The 23512-nt window shown below is 45.7% G+C and overlaps 2 protein-coding genes across 3 annotated transcripts in view; one reads left to right on the forward strand and one right to left on the reverse strand.

Annotated features, from left to right (window-relative positions):
• Positions 1–1750, reverse strand: part of BCL11A (BCL11 transcription factor A) — a 160220-nt gene extending 158470 nt beyond the window's left edge. The window contains exon 1 of one of the 2 annotated variants that reach the window (XM_060273146.2): positions 1118–1750. In XM_060273146.2, coding sequence (XP_060129129.1) covers positions 1118–1172 — 55 coding nt within the window. In that variant the 5' untranslated portion in view covers positions 1173–1750. The remainder of the gene's footprint in view (positions 1–1117) is intronic. The other variant, XM_035110916.3, reaches the window with a different exon arrangement.
• Positions 1565–23512, forward strand: part of PAPOLG (poly(A) polymerase gamma) — a 128745-nt gene continuing 106797 nt past the window's right edge. The window contains exon 1 of the mRNA XM_088665452.1: positions 1565–1679. Coding sequence (XP_088521578.1) covers positions 1565–1679 — 115 coding nt within the window. The remainder of the gene's footprint in view (positions 1680–23512) is intronic.

The raw sequence follows: 23512 nt of genomic DNA on the forward strand, positions 1-23512 counted from the left end.
CGAGATTTTTCCCAATCAAAATCCACTTCCACTTTTTTTTCTTTTTTTCTTGAAAATCTTCCAAAAAATAGTACGAGGAAGGGAGAGGAAGGGAATTCCTCTCTCACACACACACGCACACGCTGCGATCTTTCTCCCTTCTTCGCTCCATGCATGCAGAAACCCAAGTTTCTGCAAAGCAGGAGTTTGGGTGTTGAGGAGGGAAGGGGGAGGGAGGGGGTGAAAAACGACTGTTGGTAAGAGCTTGGGGGGGCGGTGTTGTGGAGGAAGGAGAGCTTAATCGTGGCGGTAGAAGCAAAGAAAAGCAGCCGATCTCCGGCCCAAAACAGACACCACGTCTGCCCTCTTCGTTGCCCTTTCGTTGTGCGAAGCTTGGCGGTGGGGGAGAGAGAGAGAGAAAGGAGCGGGACACGCAGCGAAGGGTGGGGGTGAGCGATCTCCCACCACCCCAGATCTCGCCAGTGGAGACAAAAGAAGCAGCGAGAAGGTCCCCCTTTTGCACTTTTTAGTGTCTACAAAAAAGGGGGCTCCATTGAGGGAGCTAAGCAGATTTGAAAAGGGGGGGATGTCTCCTTATATGACAAGGCGCCCCAAGAGTTCCTAATCTCGATCTCTTTGCCCGAGTGAAATGAGAGCATCGACTCCCGATTCAAACCGTACACATCTTTTTCTCACTTTTTCCTCCTCCTTTTTCAAAAGCTCGCCTCCCCCCACTCCACCCCGCAAGCACACAAAAATATGTCTTTGCTCGCTTGCTTTAAGTTGCAATTCATTTGTAAGCTGCAGGCGCGCGCACACACACACACACTCGCGCTCTCTTCCGGCAAAATATAGAATCAACTGGAGAAAGAAAGAAGAAAATAAAGGGAACTTTGAGAGACAGCGTGCTTGCCAACATGAGCTTATTTGAAAAGTAATCTAGGTGGTAGCGATAAAAAAGAGGGGGGCTGAGTTTTAAGGTGAGTTGCTTTTTGTGTTCCTTGCAAAACTAAAAAAATGCATGCACAAAAGGTTGGAATTTGCAAAATGCAAACCAAATGTAATTATTTTATATATATTCTATATCTTGCAAGGGAGGGGGAGGTAGAAAGGAAGGAGGCGAGAATGTTTTACTTACGTGAAAATTCCCGTTTGCTTAAGTGCTGGGGTTTCCCTTGCTTGCGGCGAGACATCGTGGTGTTGGTGGCTCGGGCGGGCGCGCGCGGAGCTCTCTCGCTCGGATCACATCGGGAAGCGCCGGGTGAGCAAGGAAAGAGACTCCAGAGAAAATATCTTCATCAATGTCTTTTGACATCCAAAATAAATTAGAAATAATACAAAGATGGCGCGGGGAAGATGAATTGTGGGATAGCAGTCATGGCTTTGCTTTTTTTTTCTTTTGCTTTTTTCCCCTTTCTGTGCAAGAGGGAGAGAGGGAGAAAAAAAGGAGAGAGAGAAAGGAGAGAGAGAGAGAGAGAGAGAGAGAGAGAGAAAGAGAGATGAAAAAAATGGCAAAAAGCCCCCCTGAGCTGCAAGTTCAAGTGCGGACGTGACGTCCCTACGAACTTGAACGTCAAGCGACTGGATGGACACAGACATAGAAAACATGGGCAGGGCGAAACTGGAGGGAAGGGGAGGAGGGAAAGACTGCGCCACGCCAATGGACAGTCATCGGGGGCTGGACATGATCAAGCAAAAGAGTGAGGGGGGGAGCCCGGCGCAGGGCAAGCCAATGGCCAGGGAGGGGGGGTTACCCTCCGAGGCATCAGGCACACGCGGCGGCGGCGGCTGCTCCTCCGGAGGGAGGAGTGGTAGAAGACGGAGGGGGGGGGTTGAGAGGCAAAGGGAAGGCGAGAGAGGCGTGCGTAAAGGCGCGCACCAGCCCAGGAGCAAGAGAGTGAGTGACCAAGAAGAAAAGGAGGCACGTTGGTTTCGGAAGAAAGGGAGGGGGGCCTCTTTCCTTTCTTTCTTTTTTAAATTAAGCCAGGAGGGAAATTTAAAAGCTAGAAAGGGAGAGGGGCGGGGAAAGCGCGCAAAGAGAACAAACATCTCAAGTCAAAAGCCACGGCAAGCCGGTGTCCCCTTTAAAAATATTTTTCGCAGCGAGTTGCAGCTCGCAATTGACCGCGCAATTAAAAAGAAAAGGGTTTTGGGGAAGTGGTGGCAATCGGGCGAAGTGCGTGCCTACAATGTCAGGTTTGTCGCGCGGATTGTCCCTGGGGAGTTCACACGGCAGAGCTGGTGTTTGTGGGCGGGCGGGCGGGCGGGCGCCTCGCTCCAGCGGGCAGGAACACTGCTCCTAACCAGGGAGGCTCTTCCTGGCTTGTCGGGATTCGTATCCATGGACAGCGCTTCCTCCCTCGAATTGGTCTAAATCTAAGCAAGTGGCCGTGGCATGAATTAATGCGAAATGAAGTGCCCCAGGGGAGAGATAAGAACTCCCTGGTCAGCAGGAGGTTCGAATCCTCGCCCTGCAACAGACAAAAGCGCGCACACTTTAAAATGTCCACTTGGGAGGGAGAGGCTACTTTCCTGAAAGCTAGTTCTACTGAATTCAGTGGTATTTACATCTGAGTAGACACTGTAACCCAGTGAATACTTAAAAGCATGAGAAGAAGCCCTATTGACAACAGCCGACTTTGCTTCGATGAAAAGATGCATAGGATCGGACTGCGGGGTAATATCTTCCAGCCTTCTTGACTCCTTCACCCTAACTCACATCTGCCCCACTCCCCAGGCCAGTGACAGCAATCTTTTGCCCGGGTTTATGCATTGAAATCTTACTGAGAAAAACAGCAGCAGCAATATCAGACAGGTTAGAACAGGTTGCAGAGTTAGAAGTTGACCTGTTGCAGCAGCAAGCATTGAGGGTTCGTTGTTATGGGAAGACAATAGGATTACTCTGAAGTAAGTGGGTTGCAGATCCTGATTGTAAATGAGGAAGCAACCCTGGGGCTGGTCTTTCAGTCCCTGACAATGCACTGTACAAATATATATAAGGAAGAGAAAATGTTTTAAGTGTTGTTTAAAAAGCAGGGTGTCTACTATATATATTTAAAAGAGGTAGAAGATTAGAAAAAATGGAGAAGGAATCGTATTTGTGATTCTCCACCCACATTGCACTGAAGGGGAAAGACCAAATAAGTGAGGGGAAAGGGTTGTTGTTCAGTCGTTTAGTCATGTCCGACTCTTCGTGACCCCATGGACCATAGCACGCCAGGCACTCCTGTCTTGCACTGCCTCCCGCAATTTGGTCAAACTCATGTTCGTAGCTTCGAGAACACTGTCCAACCATCTTGTCCTCTGACGTCCCCTTCTCCTAGTGCCCTCAATCTTTCCCAACATCAGGGTCTTTTCCAAGGAGGGGAAAGGGTGTAACGTTTTAAAGGTAAGAGGCAGCCTAGAAGATGAACCAGACAAGAGGGAGTTGAAATTGACGAAGGAGGGGGGAGTGCATCTGTCTCCCAACGCTTAAGCCCGTATTCAAAATGTAGAACGGTGAAAGGGAAGCACTGCTGAAGGTCAGCAAAGGACCCCCACTCCATCAAAATAAATATTTTTTTTAAAAAAAACTTTATTTGGTGGGGAAAGGAAAGAACGAGATCCACAAGTATATGAAAGGATAAAGTTTAGGGGAAGTTTTCTTCATGAAAAGTATATAAATTATAGGAGAGGGCTCGGGTGAGAAGGAGGAAGAGAAAGGAAAGGTAAACTCTGGGAAGTGGACTTTGGAAGAAGGCGTGGGTGATTCCCCCCCCCATTATATTGTTTCATGTTCAAAATGGGGCGGAGGGGGAGAACAGCAAGCAACCTTATTGAAAGACAGATAGGAAGCAGAAGATTGCGGGGGGGGGGGCAGAAGAAAGGTGTTACAGCTTTATGCGTTGCACACACCAAAAATGCATGGAAATTGCAAGGCTAAGGAATGGTCTTGTAGAAGCATGGGCTTGGTGGGTCGGATCTAAGTAATGGATGCACACACAAAAAAGCTGCAGGTCTGCAAGAATCAAAAAGCAAGAAGACTCCGCTCAGGGCTTGGGCAAGTCTTGCTGAGCTAAAAGGAGGCATAAAACAGCAGCGGCAGCGGCGACGCGTGTCACTGGCCAGGCAAAGCGCGCCTCGCAAGTGCCACCCAAAGCGCTGGCCACGATCCAGCCAAAGTTAAGCAGTTGAAAGCCTCCTTGGGGAAAACGTGCAGGCTGTGCCTGTTTGTAGAGAAAGAAGCCCACTAGATTCAAGGGGGTTTACTCACTAGTTAAGGGCGTTTGGGAGCTGCAGCCTTCGGCACGTGCTGCTAAATCAGGCCCATCAAGGGGATTCAAAACTGCTTCAGGCTGCACACTGACTTGGGAACGTCCTCTGAGAATTCAGTTCCGTGGATGCTTGTCTTTCGGGACTTTGGCTGGATCGTGCCCATCATGCAGCTTCCATCATGTGGAGGCCTAATCGTACTGAAGACCTATAAAGTTCAAGGGAAACTGGGAGCAGCTCCCGCCACCGCCCCTCCCTCTTCCAGGCACCAACTAACTTTCTTAACACGAGGTTACCCAGGAGCTGCTGCCTCATTCACACGTTAGGCTCTCGCTCATAGGCAAGCTCATTGCTCTGCCCGCATAAACAAACACGCACGCATCCAGTTTCACACACTGCAGCACGATGGGTTCAAAGACACAGCAAAAATAGCTCCTTCTCAGTCCTCCCCTATGGTCGTGCTACGGTCCATGGGGTCACGAAGAGTCGGGCACGACTAAACGACTAAACAACAAGTCCTCCCCTCCGGTAACTTAATGCAAACTCACTGTATCCCTGGCTCAGACTCACACGCAAAGAATTTGCACAACCTCCCATTCGATGATGGCAGCTCGCTGACACGCGGGCAGACTGAACTGACACACGCACAAGTTTCTTCTGCTACACACTAGCACAAACGCAGGCTGTAAAGCTGTCTCTGCTTACTCGAGGGAAAGCCCCTTTGTACCCTACATCTGAGACATCCGAGCTGCTACATCCAGAAGTGTTTTGTTTTCTCGCACAGCTTAATACTCAAGTGGCAAATTTTGCAAATTTAAATTGAGCTTAACTTCCAAGTAGTTTACAGTGCGATCCTAAGCGTGTCTACTCAGACCACTGAGTGGGACTTACACCCAGGCAAGGAGGTATAGGATTGCAGCCGTGGTTAGGATCGGAGTAATGCTTGAGCTCACGACTCATACTTTTACACACACACACACACACACACAGAGAGAGAGAGAGAGAGAGAGAGAGAGAGAGAGAGAGAGAGAGAGAGAGAGAGAGAGAGAGAGAGAGAGAGAGAGAGAGAGAGAGAGAGAGAGAGGCGTCTCTCCTTCGCAAAAAGCTTTTTAAATTCCCTCGCACACACTTGCGCCTCCCAGAACCAGGATCTGATCGGGTTAAGACGAAGAGATGCAGCGAAGGGGGAGAAATGGTTTGCCTTCCAACGCGGGCAGGACTCGAAGTTAGAGGAAGAAAAAACCGACGCTCTTTTAGAGAACGCTCTAAAATGAAGACAGAAAAGCATCGGAAAGGACGGGGCTTCTAAGGAATCGATGTATCCCAGGGAAGGAAACAGAGCGACTTGCCGGGGCTGTAAGCGGAGGTTTATCACGCCAAATTGTCATTAATGACGTTAAGCTGCAGCGGGGGGGGGGGGGCGGGCGGGGAGATGAAGAGGGCTGGAACTGTCTGGGACCCCGAGTTGCGGATCCAATGTTGCGTATAAACTTCTAGTAATTTAGGAAAATATGGAGACGGCTGTGGACTTTATATGTTGCAACTAGCACGCATGTGTTCTATGTGAGATTTGATGGTGACAGTCTGGTCCTATGCATCTATACTCTGAAGTGTGTTCAGTGGGCTTACTCCCATGTAAGTGTGCATATGATGGCGGCTTCAGGCAGCCTGAGCCTCTGCATGTTTACTCGGAAGCAAGTCCCATTGAGTTAAATGGGCCTCACAAAGTGTGCATAGAGAGGAATGGTTGCTGCAGTTCTGAGCCAATGTTACTTGAGGTTTATTTATTTTTATTATTATTATTTTCCACCGGTGTTCTCACATCAGTGGGGCATTCTTTGAGTGAACAAGGCGAATAAGGCTACGTTCCTAACCCGACCTACCCAGGAGTGAGCCCCATGAGATTCAATAGGTCTTAATTCCAAGGAGGCACGGTTAGGATTGCAACCTAAGGGGATCATCTGCGCCCGTTTAAAAATCAGACAAACACCGATTTGTGGGGCGAGAAGAAACTCCCGGTGTAGATTCTCTCTTGGACTGGAAGCAGACCGGCCGATGTCACTCTCAGCTGCTTCCTTCCTTGCAGCGCGTTTGGCGGCAGCACAGCAACGGCTCCCCCTAGAATCGACAGGCTGGATTCTCCCGGTGTCTGAGCTTGGGACGCAGGGGAGGGGGCCTTCCTTGGTTTACCTTCTCCAACCCTGCAGCCCTTCTTAAGAATAGGAAGACCAGGGGGCGCACTTAAGCAACAAACTGTTTTTTTAAAAAAACAACAACTATATTTTCAAAGAGCACACAGCAAAGAGAAGCTGGTCAGCATCCCCAGAGAAGCCTTTTCCACCCCCTCCCCGCTTCTCCCGTCTCTTCTTCCTCACTCTTCTGCGCTTCTCAGGCGAGAAGTGTTGGGAATGAAAAATGACAACCGCTTGGAATGGCTCCGTGTGCGCGCGCGCCCAGGCGCGCGCAGATAAATTGATAGATGGATGGATGGATCGATGGATAGATAAGCTGACATGAAGAAAAAGAAGCTGCAAAACAGGCCATGAGAGGCAGTGATACAAGATGAAGAGATGCTGGAATAGAACATTAGCGGCAGAACCAAAACACACGCACGCACACAAAATGGCCAGCGAGATGGACTCCGTAGAGAGAATTACACAGTATAAGGTGAAAAGGGAGGGATGTCTCGACCAAATGGGCAGGAAAGGTGTTGGAAACATGAGAAGACCCTGATATTACAAATATATTATGGGGCAGCGAAAGTGGTAAAGTAAAGCACACTTCATCTAGTAGTCAGTGGGATTTGCTTCTAAGTAAAACAGTTTCGCCTTAAGCGTATTGCTCATTCGGACAGTCCATTGACATTTTCAGGTGCGACTTCCTTCCAAAGTACCCTGCATTCTTGGTAAGGAAAATCTGTTGGATTCTATAGGGCTTTACTCCGAAGAAAGAGTGCTCAGGATCTCCAGCAGAGAGCGAGCCGCAAAACAAAGGGTTATGTACCAAGCCCTAAAAAAATAAGCAGTGCACAAATAATGCACACGCCAATAGCATAGGAAATTTAAAGTGCTCCTTCGCACTTGTCGCTCTGAAGGCTGGAAATAAATGCTGAAAGATATCTGAAGCAACATCGTCTCTGGTTTTGTGGGTGGGTCAGATTTCCTTCTGGACAGTTAGCGAGTAAGGCGCGCGCGCGCTTTGTCTGCCCGAAGGAAGAGGGTTCTTGGCTCTTGTCCAGCTGGTAAATCCGTTAGAAAGGAGACTTACAAGCCGGAGACTATTGACGTTTATTCGAAAGTAAGCCTCGCGTTGTTCAAGAGGTTTGCCCTCGGGTAAGGATGCCATGGAGCGCAAACCAGGAGAGTCACCAGCCCTCCAAAAGCAGCGGAGATTGCGCGTTATACCCCTTCCACTACCAGCCCCTTCCACGTGTAATCCACGCACCCGAACCCTGCTACAAGAAACGTCTCTCTCTCTCTCTCTCTCTCTCTCTCTCACACACACACACACACACACAGAGAGAGAGAGAGAGAGAGAGAGAGAGAGAGAGAGAGAGAGAGAGAGAGAGAGAGAGAGAGAGAGAGAGAGAGGATCCATGAATCTTGCCCTCAGCCTAACACCATGCTTGCTTTCACGCAGAGCTACTTAACTTCCATATTCCTCCCTCCTCTGTTTTCCAGTGTTTTGCTTCGGGTTTTAAATCCAGGAAGAAACAGCAAAACACGTTATTTTCCTGTTGTCGGAGGGGAAGGAGGAATTCGAACCCAAGGATTAAATGGCAAGCAAATGTTCTTTGCTAAACAGCTGGGTTCCCTGGGGAGCAAAATTCAAGAGGTGATGGAGGGTGATCGCAATCCAACGGAAAGAAAGGCGCTCGGGGTATGGAAGTTGGGATCTGAAGAGACAGTTTCTAGTTTGGGACAGGAGCATACCGGTAGCTGTCAACCCTCCCTTTTTTGCGGGAAACTCCCTTAAAGACCCCCCCCCCAAAGTTATACATAGTCACGCCCTAGGGAGATGTGCGCAAGCGCAAGGAAACTTCCTCGGAAATCAACACCCAAAAGAATCCATTATTAGGAACCCTTTGCAGTCAGAAGGGTCTATCGATAGATAAAACTGCTTGTGAATGGAGAGAGAGAGAGAGATGTATACATTGTATGTGGGCACATGCAGGTTATTTGTAAGCGTGTGTGTGCGTGTGTGTACACTGTATATACGCGTATACAGACATTCCAAAGTTGTGTGGTCAGTGATGTGTATATGCGTGTGGGTTAGGTACTCATGGCAACAAGTTCCCCTAATCCTGTGGCTGTTACTTCTGAGTAAACATGCATTGGATCGGACTGTTTGAAGGTTAAAAAGTTCTGCTGTAGGCTATACAGTATTCCTTTACAATATCTGCACACAACAGACGTGCTTTTATATCTGTGGGTAGATGGGTGCACGTAGTTTTTTTAAAAGCATGCACAGCTTGTGTTCAAGATGGCAGGAGGGGGGGAGGGAAGGGGAAAGTTAAAGAGGGACCAGTCTAAATTTCAGAGCTCGTCGCACACCTTTCCTTCCAGGGCGTGTACAAGCAGTGTGTGATGTATATTACACAATGTCCAGTGTGCAGCCAAAGTTAAGCTCTCTTAAATCCCACTGTTTTCAGTGGGAAGCCTTCAAAATTGTGCTTAACTTGCCCACTGAAGGTAATGGGCCTTGTACCCCATCCTTTGCTTGTTGCTTACCAGAAGCAAGCACCACTGAGGCTCTGTGGGGTAAGTTGCCTAGGACTGCAGCATCTGTCTCCCTGTCTAACTATCCCGTCTGCCTTGAATAAGAGAAGTGGAAATTACCCTTCCCTGGTATTATAGATTTGTACAGAATACATATCCTCGAGGAAAGCATTTAGATAATTCTGTCTCTCCAAAGGGGTGGCTGGGCCGGTGTCTTCCTCGTCCGTGTGAACCTGGTGCCCAATTCTCCCGTGTTAGAATACACGGCCGGTTGAACCTTCCCTTTAAATGCCAGTTTTCACCAGCAACCCCCTGCATGTGTGGCTACATTTCAAGGGCTGCCTTGATGGTCTTTGCGTCTCCCCCAAAAAGGGCAGGCGCGTGGGTGGAAAAAGCCTGAACAATGATCACTTGCAAGGAGATCGGTCTTCCTATTCCTCTATACTGTACATTTTATTTAAAAGAAAGGGGAGGGGAACAATTTTTCTCTGGAGCTTTCGGTGCTGGGGCGGGGCGAAGGAAGGATGAGGATGCTGCTCTATTGAAAGAAGCCTCCTCTAAAAGGCACCATTTGTTGCCGGGCCTGGCAGTAGGAGAGTCTTTTGGCCAGCTCCGATCCGCCTCCCACAGCTGGCTCCAGGGCCCGGATCACTTACGCAAGCTTACCCCGGAGTAAGCCCCCTGGAACTCAAAGGGACTTACTTCCGAGTAGACCTAAACAAGGTGAGGGAGTGAGCTGCATAGATTCTAGGTTCCTGGAGCGGCTGGATGGTGGCGAAGACAAAAGAGCCGATGATTTTTACACGGCGTGCCCCTACATATAGCACCAGAGAGAATAAATCAGGGGTCGTCAGTGTGGTGCCCTCCAGGTTCGGGGGGAGGGGTTCCGCTTTCACCATCCCTGAGCACTGGCTTTGCTTTCTGGGGCTTAAGGGAGTAGCAGCCCATAACCCCTGGAGAGCACCAAGCATGGGTGCCAACTCTGGGTGCCTGAGCCGAGTACACACAACATTCCCTGTGAAGGGGTCGGGCACCCACAAATGTCGGTGCCAGGGCCATGCACGCTACATGGCACCCACCGCCCCGGGCACCCAAGGTCGCGGGGCCAAGCTGGCACTGCTGACACCACGTTAGCTTCCCCTGGTGTGGTTGTTTAGCTTCGCACAACTCCCTTCTACACCAAGGCTTCTGTAGCCCTCCAGATCTTGCTGTACTCCTGCTCCCATCAGCCCCAGACAGCAGGTCAGTCGCCAGGGATGATGGGAGCTGGAGAACATCTGGAGGGCGACAGGTTCAGCTAGGTCTAGGACTTCGACTTTAAAGCGGCCAGGCTCTGGCTGAGTTTTCTTGCCACGATCCAGCCGAAGTGTAGCACGTTAAGGCTGCAATCCTAACCCTACCTTGCACGAGAGTAAGCGCCATTGGAATGCAACAGGCCTCAGTTTGAGGTAGGACTTAGGCTATTCGGACAGCAATAGGAGGCATAAGCACCGTTGGTCACCGCAAGGCTTACTTTCAAGTCATTACAAGCAGTCTTGGTCTGCGCTCACTAAATTCTGTGGGGTCTTATTTAATCTTTCTCCCATGAAAGGTCTGAGCTTTCAAAAATGTCTACGGCTGGAATCTTTTGCGGGCTTCCTTTGGTGAGTTCAGCGGGACTTACTCTCAACATAGCTGCCAAGTTCTCCCTTTCTAAAAGGGAAATTCCCTTATGCTGAATAGGCTTCCTCGCGAGAAAAGGGATAACTTGGCAGCTATGACTCTCAACATAGCAACGTTAAGAGCGTGGCAAAAAGCTGTCGTATTTATCCAAATCATATTAGTCAGTATTGTCTACACTGACTTGGCAGCGGTTTATCCAAAGTTTCAGAATGAACTCTCCGCCTTACCTGGAGATGCCGGAGGCGGGGGTTGAACCTGGGACTATCTGCGTCCAATGTAAATTCTCTGCCGCTGAGCTACGACCCTTCCCGGCACCTCTTGGGCTGCAAATGTGCTCCCTAGAGACTATAGTGATCCCTTTGCATATAATGGATTCTACGTTCATCATTGCTATTTTTTCTTTTAAACACACGTTTCTCCATTCACGCGGCGCCTTATACACCAGTATTTAGAAAGTGGAAATAAATATATATACCTATGGCAAATGCATGGAGTTAAAAAAACAAAAAACCGGGACAGGGCGGAGAGCGAACCTGTATCATGCAGGATTTCCCCATCTTTTCACTAAGAAGTACTTCCAGCGTGGCCTCCGGACCTAACCTTTCGGAGGAGGGTTGCAGAGTTTGGAGAGATAATTGCTTTGTTTGATGGTGAGAAGTGCTTTCAGTTCCGGGTCTTAGGACGAGAAAACAAGCAGCTTCCAGCTCGCCTCCGGAGCTGGGGGTCGCACGGTAGTCTCTGGGGCGCTCCCGCAGCAAACGGCATCAGAGTGCTGCGGTGGGGCGAGGCTTGGATGCACTTTAAATAATTCAGGACTGGTCCATGGAGACATGCGTGGTCAGTGCCACTTGGCTGCCCTTCGCTAATTACTCAGCCTTTGGGAATGGTTCACACGTGCCAGTTTTGTCACTCGGTCATCAAGCCAGTGCCTTACACGTGTGAAGGAGACATTAAATCAAACATGATGGCAAAACATGCACATTACGCACACTCCAAAATTTCAATGGGCTCTGTTTACAATTCCCAAATTAGCATTTCGTATTTCTGTAGTTTTTTTTTACTCTTGTTGGATTGTATGTCTTACTAGTGCGTAATAATGCTTTTATGTTCTGTATTAGGTTTTATATTGTTTCTGCACTCCATTTTTACTGTGTTTTTATATTTTATTTTTAGGTGGGATGGGGGGGGTTGGAGATTGCAAACTGTTTTGAGAGAAAAAAAAGCGATATATAAATTTTAAAATAAATAAAATATAGGATGCTGCCTGAAATCACCATAGACTATTTGTTCATCTAATCCAGGCATCCCCAAACTGCGGCCCTCCAGATGTTTTGGCCTACAACTCCCATGATCCCTAGCTAGCAGGACCAGTGTTTGGGGAAGATGGGAATTGTAGTCCAAAACATCTGGCGGGCCGAAGTTTGGGGATGCCTGATCTAATCCATCTGTTCTCAAACTTTTGTGTGTGTAGGTGGGCCACTTGAAAATTACAGGAGGGGGGGCGTGTTGCAACATACCACTTAATAAACCTTTTTTCTACAAATCAAAGCACTCATAATTTAATAACTGCAGTTTTCCCTTCCTAATTCAATGGATGTTTTTGAGATTCAGCATTCATCTTGTTTCTATATTTGGACTTGACAGGTAGCAAGTAATGAAAATACCACATTACAGATAAAGGCCCTGGTCCAAACAGCCTTGATCTCCAACAGAAAAAAATATCATTGATTGCAAGGTCAAGTATAGATAGACATTCTGAACTGTTTCCAAAACTTTTCTACAGCTGAATTGAGCTTTCAAACCACCAGCGGTCCATGGATTGCAGCTTGAGAACATCTAACTGGCAGCATCACTCTGGGGCAGAAAAAGGCATTTATCAGGATCTGCTACCCAATTCCTTTTAACTAGAGGTGCCAGGAGTTGAACCTCGGACCTTCTGCATGCAAAGCTGAATTTTGGCCCCTCCATATTCAACAGTTAAGAGTCAGATCCCAGTGTATCCATCCATCACATTATTAATGGGAGCACCAATACTGCAAGCTCATCACAAGCTTTGGATTCTGGGCACTGTAGAAGGTAGAGCACATCTTATGCCACTTTCCACATCAAGTCTGTTGTATTGCTTGGTTTTAGCCAAAAGAGCAGATCCATCAGACAAACTGAAGGACAGTGAGATAGAAATCTTCCCTGAACCTATTCCAATGTTCTCACATTTACTAAAAATCCCAATTGATCTACTGAAGTATATGCTGGTGAAATTGTCTTAACGAGACATCAAACGAGACAAATCTATTTATATTTGCCCTTACATAGAATCATAGAATTGTAGAATGGAAGTGATCCCAAGGAACATCTAGTCCACCCCCCTGCAATGCACGCATCTCAACAAGGGCATACATGGGAGATGGCCATCCAACCTCTGCTTAAAATCCTCCAAGGAAGGAGATGTACCTGTCAAACAGCTCTTACTGTCAGAAAGTTTTCCGAGATGTTTAGTCAGAATCTCCTTTCTTGTAATTGGAATCCATGGGTTCAGGTCCTAACCTCTTGAGCAGGAGAAAACAAGCTTGCTCTATCCTCCATGTGAAAGTCGTTTAGATATTTGAAGATGGCTATTATATCTTCTCCCGGTCTCCTCTTTACCAGGCAAAACATACCCAGCTCCCTCAACCATCCCTCATAAGGCTTGCTTTCCAAACCCTTGATAATCTTGGTTGTCCTCCCCTGCACATGTTCCAGCTTGTCAATATCCTTCTTAAACTGTGGTGCCCAGAACCGGACACTCCAGGTGTACTCCAGGTGTGGTCCGATCAAAGAAGAGTAGAGTGGGACTATTACTTCCCTACATCAGGACACTATACTTCTTTTAGTGTAGCACTCCTCCCATAAAGCAAAAATATAAACATCTGCTTTCATTGATGAAATACTGGACACTGAGTGTGTTGAGAGTATACACTCAATGGCTTTGAGGGACAAGGTCAAATTCTCTGAAGGGTTTCCAAATTACAATAATGTTGCTACAATCCACACACACCTACTAGCTGCCAAACCCCATAGTGCTGATGCCAAGAGGTTCATAAGTGCAAATGTTTTGCTCAAAAGTAAAAACAAGGCCCGACTATCTGTGCTAGGGTTGCCATATTTTGAAAGTTTAAAAACCTTTATTTTTTTAGGAGAATCGACAAAAATAAATAAATAAATAAAAATCAACACTTCTGATATGGGCTGCTATATGCCTGCGTTTTCCTGGACATTTTAGCTGCTTTTTGAAAATTCCGCCCGGATGGCATTTTTGACAGATGAGTCTCGACTATGTCCGGGAAATTCCGGACATATGGCTGCGCTAATCTGTGCAAACAGAAAACTTCTATCTTTACATCCTTTATAATAAGCCAACATTGGCTGAGTGGGACCATAGACTGGTTGCAGAAGGAACACAAGGTGCAAAACAGGCCTTAGGTGAAAACAATAGATTAGTACTTTAAGGGTTTTTACAAGGATGTGATGAAGCAAAGATGAAATAGATGAGGTTCTGGCTAAAACAGATATGTATGAGCAAATCTGATATGTAATAGCAACAATGTATGGTATGTTCAAAGTTCTCAGAATGAATGACAATATACAGTACAAATAAGCATGTGACTTATTAACCACATCATGCACAACCAACTGCTGTGTATATAGAACACTGCACTGCTTGTGAAATAATGCTGCACCTGTGCACCTGTGATGACATGCAGTTCATGTAATCATCTGTGTATGATCTTCTCGCCTTTTGAACATAACACTTCATGTTTTTTATTCTAAATTTTGTACATATCTTCTACATATTTATGTGAAATGCACACCCACCCAACATATTCGCATGCTCCCCCTCGGGGGGTGGGGTATCCCGATTGAGAAACACTGAGCCTAGAAGCTTGATGGGCAAAGAAACTCTTTGCATTATAAGAGCATCAGCTTTGGGGTGAAACCCGATGTTTCAGAAAAGCATGGCATGATAGTGAAGTTTATTAAACATTTTTAGATCCTCTTAATGGGCTTAACTTTCTCTTGCCATATCTGATATACTCTCTATTATACCAGGGATAATGAACCTTTGTTAGGTTGAGGGCTTTCCTGGCACTGCAAAAACAAAACAAAAACCTATTAAAATTAATGGGCATGTGTTAATTGTGGCCATTAGTATTTACAGATGGTCTACTCTGAGTAAGAGTTAGTTAATAAAATCTAATGTGTGAAGCAGGGCCAGTGAGGTGTGTGGCCTGGAAATAGTCCTGAGGGCCAGGTGCAGAGGCCAGGTGCATTTGGCCCACAGGCTAATCTTGTGCCCTCCCCCACACGGCTGATCAAACCACTGTTGGTGCTCAACTGTGTGCTGAACAGTTTTGTGCCTCATTGCTACTGCAGGATCCGGAGGGGCAGGCTTTCCTTACCCCCCTCAGCATTGTGAAATAACAAGCCATACATGCCAAAATCCCCTGTTCTATCCTAAGGTTAAAGGGACAGGTGTCTCCTCCTCTGTGGCTGCTAGTCACCCTAGGCAACAGTGTGCATGCGGCCCCATAAACATGAGCTGTGCGGGCCATGCCCTGAATTTCCAACATAACTGCATTTTCTTGCTATTCATAGCACACATAGGGGGAATGAAGGAGGACGTTGGGAACTTGAGTGTCAGGGTAAATTATGAGATGCAGATAGCGCTCTGCTGAGGAAGCGACCTGCGCCACACAAGGTCTGCCCAAATGAGCTATTCATTCCTAGGCATTCATCAAGAGCCTCTGTACTCAACAATACAGGCTCAGGACCATCTCCGGATAGGTCTTTCACAGAGATATACAGAGCCCTCAACCCAGGAAACAGCAGGTAAGAAAACAGAGAGAAGATAAACTGTGGGCTGCAGTTTCAATAGGCCCCACAGCCTGACACTCATTACAGAGGGAGGGAGCCTTGGAGGTAATCGGGTTCACCCTCCAATGAGAGTGTGCTCCCTGCATCATATGTAATTGTACATATGTCTGTATGTCTGTCAAACTGTTCTTAGTGTTAAGAAGCTGCTCCTAATGTTCAACCAAAATCTACCAACTTTCCTGAAACTTACTTTCATTAGATCAGCCTTTGCTCCTTGGCACAGAAGAGAACAAATCTGAGTGTGATCCACTCAATAGCCCACCAGTGGCTCAAGAAATCTCTTTGTACTGCCTGCCTAGAAATGCAGAAGTAGGAGGGTTATTAAGACACCCAATGGGCCACACATTGCTTTGTCAACAAATTAAGAGGGATGAATGACAGTGGTGGCGGTGGGGGTGGGGAGGTGTATGAGTACGGTAGCTCCATGCACACTTCCAGGTTTTGGAAAACTTGCATATTTCCCCAGTGGTGAGATGATGAGCCTGACTTCATACTACAAGGTGCCCTATTTGGGGGGAAATGTCTAAGTTCCTCCAGAGAATATCTGGAATTGAGAAGGGGTGGGGAACCTCAGGCCAAAGGGTGGAATGTGGCTCTCCTGTCCTCTCTATCTGAGTTTCTGAACTCTCCCCAGGCCACACCACATCTCTACATTTCACTGCCCCTTGCTTCACACCCCAAGTTTTTTCACCCAATTGGAAGGTGTCATTGAACTTGATTCTGCCTCTTGCTTATCAGGATGGAGAATGGTTATGTGCAGAAACTAGCCAACTATACAATGGTAAAAAATAAATTTTGTTTCATCACCCATTCTTGCCTCTGGCCCCACCAACCACTGGCAGGTGATCCTCAAAATGTTGCCAAGGCTCTTGAGTTGAAAAAGGTCCCCCCACCCCTGGTAAAGACTATAGAGGTTGCCTTTATGCTTCTCCACCCTCATTCTAACTTTTTGTAATGTTCAGAACAGCCTAGGGATCATGCTAAAGGTAACAAGAGAATACACTACAGTAGTATTGCCATATTTCAAAAAGTGAAAAACCAGACAGATTTCTGCCCAGACACTGATTGCCGGCTATGTCCGGGAAATTCAAGACATATGGCTACTTTTCCAGTGACACCTTCTTTTGCTCATCTGCCACCCCACCCCACCCCAATTCTCTCATGGCCCCCATGCTCTTAAAGCAATATGTTACATGACACAATCTTGTATAAAAGTATATAAAATAGTTTACTCACATTCTGTTCACGAATGGATCCCAGAAGGCAGACTTAAGTTACAAAATATGTACACATGTGGAATCTATCCCATAAGAAGATAGTCCCTTTGTCCTCTCTTGGCTGGAAGCCAAGAGAGCATCTTAGGCTAAGAAGATGTTGCTTCTTCAACGAATGGAGTCAGAGAGAGAGAGATGGCGGCCTCCGCTGAGGTATTTTGTTACGGGCACAGGCAAGGCCACGCCCACCTCTGGTCACATGCAGAGGAAGTCTGTCCCAGCCCAGGAGGAAACATGAAGTTCGGACTGGCTGGTCCAGACATCCACTTTTAAGTCCACTCTAGGAATGTTGTACTTAGAATCAGAGAATCATAGAGTTGGAAGAGACCACAAGGGCCATCCAGTCCAACCCCCTGCCAAGCAGGAAACACCATCAAAGCATTCTTGACATATGCCTGTCAAGCCTCTGCTTAAAGACCTCCAAAGAAGGAGACTCCACCACACTCCTTGGTAGCAAATTCCACTGCCGAACAGCTCTTACTGTCAGGAAATTCTTCCTAATGTTTAGGTGGAATCTTCTTTCTTGAAGTTTGAATCCATTACTCCGTGTCCGCTTCTCTGGAGCAGCAGAAAACAATCTTTCTCCCTCCTCCATATGACTACTCCTCCATATGACACATACTTGACTGCTCTGTGTTTCACATCCCACATTTGCAGCCCCATGTTCATGACCCAGCCCAGCCTGATACACTACTCAGTGGTGAGGGAAGTACACTCAGTGGTGAGGGAAGCACTCTTCCCTCCTGCTTCATTCTTAATTTCACATGTCACAACTTACCAAGGTCTGAGCAGACTATGGGGATGATCTTTCCCTGTTCTATGCAATTGCATTGTAATTTGTGCCCACAAAACTTGCTGAGAACCTAGCAATTCTCTCCTCTCTCCCATATTCCTTCTTTCATATGATTACAGACCTCTCTGTTCTCCCAGATGTGATGGAGGCTGCTTTTCTTTTGAGGCATACTCTTTCCATCTGCATTTGTGAATGCAGGATTGTGTATGTATTGCTGCAAGATGGGAGTAACTGAGCAGTTGAAGGTTTATGGATCCAGAAGTACTGCTGGGGACTCCCTAATTCAGGTGTGGGGAAATTTTTTTCAGTCTTCAGAGCCACATTCCCTTCTGGGCCATATGCTACTTGTGGGCAGAGCAATCAATGTTTCTACACATACTCATACACCTCTCTCTATCCTCCAACCACGACATGTTCCAGCCAGGAAAACACACTCATAAGAACATAAAAAGAGCCTGCTGTATCAAGCCAATGGCCCATCTAGTCCAGCATCCAGTTCTCACAGTGGCTGAACAGTTGCCTGTAGGAAACCACCAAGCTGGATTTGAGCACAAGACTGTAAAACAGAGCCAGTGAGGGATGCGGCCTGGAGAAAGTTCTAGTTAGACTTGGTGGGCATCATTTGGTCCCTGGGTCTGAGGTTCCCGGCCCCCTAAATAATGCTGGTAAAATTGCTAGGTAATCTTTTGTTAGGCAGATTTCTGGCTGGTTTGCTCTTGATAAGCTGAAGCTTCCCTAATAAAGGAGGAGGGCATATCCTTCCCTCCTGCCCCTTCTCCCATCTATCTTTGATGGTGTTTCCTGCTTGGCAGGGGGTTGGACTGGATGGCCCTTGTGGTCTCTTCCAACTCTATGATTCTATGATCTGGGTAACTGAAAAAAAGGACAGACTGCAGTTTCTGAGGAAGACACAAAAGAGCTGAGTTTGGGTCTCTGAAAGCATTTGAGTGTTGTGTCTCTGTGGAGATCTGATACAAGGGGGTGGGCTTGCTTGTCCATTGGGAGTGTGATCAGTCCAGTACAAATCCACTCCAAATGCCGTTTGATTGCGTCAATGACATTTTGCAAACAAACAGCAGTCTAGAGGGCCCAATACAGATGGAGAGGGAGCTCATCACACCACTACAAATAAAATGACCAGATATAAAGAAGGTTGGTTTTCCTGTCACTTTAGAAGTTGTGCATTTTCCACTTCTGTGTGCTACATTGAACTTCCCTCTTCTGTGCACGTATTAAAGGAAACAGGAACCCTGTGGTCTCCCAGGACATCTTGTCACCTCATTGCCAGTAAGCCAGCAACCAGTTTTCCTTGAGGGCTACTTTGAAAGTGCACTCCCAATTTCCATCCTCAAGAGATGGAAAACCTATCACTTTCCAGATTTTGTTGGACTATAACTTCCACCATCCCTGACTATATATCATGCTGGGTGGTCCTGATCCCTTGATTTAAAAAAGTTCCACCACCCATGTCTTTGGGACACACAGCTCTGCAAGGAATTGTAATCAAAAATGGGAAGGCAGCAGAAGTTTAGGCTCCTACCCTCCCACTTCCTGCTCACACAATTTAGAACCAGCAACTATCCAGTAAGGGAGTCTAATTCAGTGGTAGAGCACATACTCTGCATGCCAAAGGTCACAGGTTCAATCAATAAAAAGGAACAGTTAGGAGATGATCTGAAAAACCTCTGCCAAGTACCTTTAAGATTATCTGCTAGACAGAAAAAATAACTATAAGCTAGATGGACAAAATAGTATTGAAGTAGCACAGGGCAGCTTCCTAATTACTAAACCTTTAATCTGTTGTTTAAGTAAGAGTGGCCCCAGGAGTAGGCAGCTCTGGAATATCAACAAAAGAAACCAAAAGCCCTCTCAAAATACAAAATACAAAGGCTTAATTTGTGCATGCCATAAAATCAAACTCTTCTTGATGTAGAATTCTAACTAAGTTTATTTTATTTATGTCCTGTCTTTGGGCCAGGATTCTTTGTGTCCTGGTATTTATTATTATTGTAGTTATTTTTATTTTATTTTTTACCTGCCTTTCGGAAGTGAGAGCTGGACCATAAAGAAGGCTGATCGCCGAAGAATTGATGCTTTTGAATTATGGTGCTGGAGGAGACTCTTGAGAGTCCCATGGACTGCAAGAAGATCAAACCTATCCATTCTTAAGGAAATCAGCCCCGAGTCCTCACTGGAAGGACAGATCGTGAAGCTGAGGCTCCAATACTTTGGCCACCTCATGAGAAGAGAATACTCCCTGGAAAAGACCCTGATGTTGGGAAAGATGGAGGGCACAAGGAGAAGGGGACGACAGAGGATGAGATGGTTGGACAGTGTTCTCGAAGCTACGAACATGAGTTTGACCAAACTGCGGGAGGCAGTGGAAGACAGGAGTGCCTGGCGTGCTCTGGTCCATGGGGTCATGAAGAGTTGGACACGACTAAACGACTAAACAACAACAACACCTGCCTTTCAATATAAGGTCCCAGGTTACAACAATATAAAAATACAATATTAAAACCAGAAATATAGTAATAACATAACTAAAATACAATTTTAATGTACACACTCTGTAACACAATACACCAAACAGTGAGAGGATGTAACTCAAACCACAGCCTTAGTTTAAAAATGGCCATGTGGAACAAGAATGTTTTTTGCCCATCTCAAAATGGGAGACAATTGTTAAGGCTAAGCAAGTCTTCAAAAGATCAGGGCAACTTCTGAGAGGGACTTGCTCCTGGTTGAAACTATTATTGGATCCACAAATAACGGTAGCCCAAGAATTGGCAGGTCTTAAATTATGGTGGTGGGTGGGGTTCATATAGGAGAAAATGCATCCTAAAATGCTCTAGGTCCAGACTACAACATCTAATGGTTGCATAGAAGGGTTCATCTTTGCATGACATTTTGCATCTATCAAAGTGCCTTCTTCTACACAGTTGTTTAAAAAGGTGCAAAGGGTGTTGACACGAGAACAGGCCTTATCACTGGTGGCCTCCTTCAGTGAGTGGGATGTTAGTCCAACAATCAGTGTTTCTATCTTTTGCTCTGTTTTAGTTTTATGTTGCTTTAATGTACAGTATATGCCAGGCACCCCCAAACTGCAGCCCTCCAGATGTTTTGGCCTACAACTCCCATGATCCCTAGCTAACAGTACCAGTGGTCGGGGAAGATGGGAATTGTAGTCCAAAACATCTGGAGGGCCGAAGTTTGGGGGATGCCTGGTATATGCTATTAATGTATGTAATTTATTTTGAGTTGCCTTTTGTTAAAAAAGTGACTAATAGTACTACCACTAAAAATAATAATTTAAGGCAGCAAAGCTCTCTCCATCAGCATGGCTAGTACCAACTGCCTTTGGTTATATTCTCCCTTTCTACTTACCCTTGTATATGGTGCCTGAAGAATCCTAAACCATAGTTCTAACTATGAATTATCTTGTGTGCATTATCAAAATGCAGTAAGAAAATGTAGCAAGTTAACTTATGTACATACAGCTACTGAGGTTTTGTCATGCTTGCAGCTGGTCCTCCTTGACACAAAGGCATGAAGATGTAGGGTTAAAAAGTTGAATTTGAGTTATAGGCTATAATGAAAGCTGGGTCCTGGATTTCTAAAGAGTGAAAAGACGGATAGCCTAAGATATACTAAGAACAAGTAAAATAGAAATTGTTCTCTCCTGAAGATGAATAATCCTCCTCACACATACTGCATGCCAGACTTTTGTACCACGCTTAAGGAATATCTGCCACGGTTCTGTCGGTTTAACGCCCATCAGACGCCATTTCTTTTTTTCTCAGACTGTACCCTTTTTTAACAGCTACAAATTCAAGGGATGTAGCTTAGTGAATTATCTTCCTTCAGACACTCAGTATTTGTTGTGGTACACTTTTTTCTGGGGGGAAATCCTAAGATTTTGGTTGCTCAGGTCTTTTTATTGCAACTTTCAAAACAATGAAAGACAAGATGGAACAGGGGGAGCAAAGCCATGATGTTTGGTAAATAAATTTCATGCCAGGGTTTTACAAAGATTAGCAATGTATTGTAGCAACAGTTCTTGTGTGATCCTCTTTCTTTCTTTCTTTCTTTCTTTCTTTCTTTCTTTCTTTCTTTCTTTCTTTCTTTCTTTCCTTTCTTTATAAAGAAGGGGATCTATATTTTTTGTTACCTTTCCTGACTGTAAAGCAATCACAGGAAACGGCAGGAGGCCCCATAAATATGCAAATCACAGAGAGATAACTGGTTTCAATGGTTCCGCCTTCAAGTAGAAGGGAAAAGAGTCTGGGCACCTCCAATTCTGAGTAATTTATATGTCAGGGGTGCCCCCTGCTGCAATTCACAAGCTGTCCATGGAAGAGACAGCAAAGCATCTACCCCCTGATAAACAGAGGCACCCTATGAAAATTCCCACTTGTATACTAAGGCCCATCAGTATTTCTATTACAAGATGTTATTTTCAGAAGGTACAGAACATAAGTATTACAGAAATTTGCTCAGATCTAAGATCTGACTGAATGAAATGTAAGCACAAGGGAAATGATTGAAAGTTGGCTATATATGAAGAAGGGTGCGTGTGTATTAATTTTCAACCAAAACCCCACATTCAATCTGTCCTTATTGCATATATGATATAGACAATTTCTCATAACAAATCCTCATTTGTTTATTTTCTTTTTAAAAAGCCACTTTTAGCATGATCCATTTTATTTCATTGCCCAGAAAAGGCCAGCAGTGTGATATGGTATGATCGCTTTTAAATTACAGATCCAGCCACTATATTCATATCTTAACCTAATCACCTTTAAGGTTGTCCTAGCCACCCGTTCATACAGGAAATAGATCTTCTCTCTCTCCCTCTCTCTCTTTCTCTCACCCCCCCCCCCAATTCCATCTCTCTCTCTCTCTTGATAATGTACCTGCTCGTAAAATTCTAGCTGTATTTGCCCATGGCACCATAATCTCATTACTGCTAAAACAAATTAAAGGCTATATCTTTTTATTTTTATAGCCAGTGTTTGATTGGTTGATTTTGGTCATTTGCTCTTGTATTAGCGAGAAATTTAAATAACGCTTCTGTTTGTTGTCCTAATGAAGCACACATCAGAAAGTTAAAATATAAAACTGAGAGAAAAGGGGGAAATCTAAGCCATTTCCCTTCCTTGCTTTCCCCTGGTGTGCCATTAAAGAGAGGGTTTGTTTGTCAAAGTAAAATTTTTGCAGGTCATTAGTCCAAAAGATTTAAAGTGTGTGTTTGGAGGGGGGGGACAACATCGCATAGCTGTATTATCTAAGAGTAAGGGCCATGCACATACGTGCAATAACTTTATTACTGGTGTTCCTCTGAATACAGCAGTGGTGCCTGCATATAACGGAATAGCATGATACAATTCCAACCCGTGACGGTCTATTGAAGACATAATATGCATTTTAAAAATTGCTTGGAAATGTATTCACATGATGGCATCTAATGGATCAGGAGCTGCTCCCCCTCTTTATCAAATAATAAAAATTGTTATAGGCCAGTCTATCATGTCATCTTACACTCTCATCTAGGGGAACTGTTTTATGGCTTAAAAAAAACAAAACACTACAGCAAAGAGCAAGGCTGGAGGGGGGGATGTTGCAAGACAAAGACAATAAGCTGCCTAAGTTATGTTTAAAACCAGTTATTTAACATCCAAGCCATACATACACAAAGGGAGAAAATATTAGAAGGCTGGGTGTTTACTTTGTTCTCGTTGATTTTACCCTCTGAATGAATGAATGAATGAACTATGCATTTGGGGGCTTTGTAGGTGTATGTGCGTGGCGCAGGGAGAGACAATGACACCCCAGGATTCTGACCACAGCCCTAAATTTCCTGGACTCTCCTTGACATCTGGCTATTTACTTTTGTGCTTCTTCCTAAAGAGATTTCTGTG

This window comes from Zootoca vivipara, chromosome 3 (assembly GCF_965207765.1).
Source record: "Zootoca vivipara chromosome 3, rZooViv2.hap1.1, whole genome shotgun sequence".
NCBI lineage: Eukaryota > Metazoa > Chordata > Lepidosauria > Squamata > Lacertidae > Zootoca > Zootoca vivipara.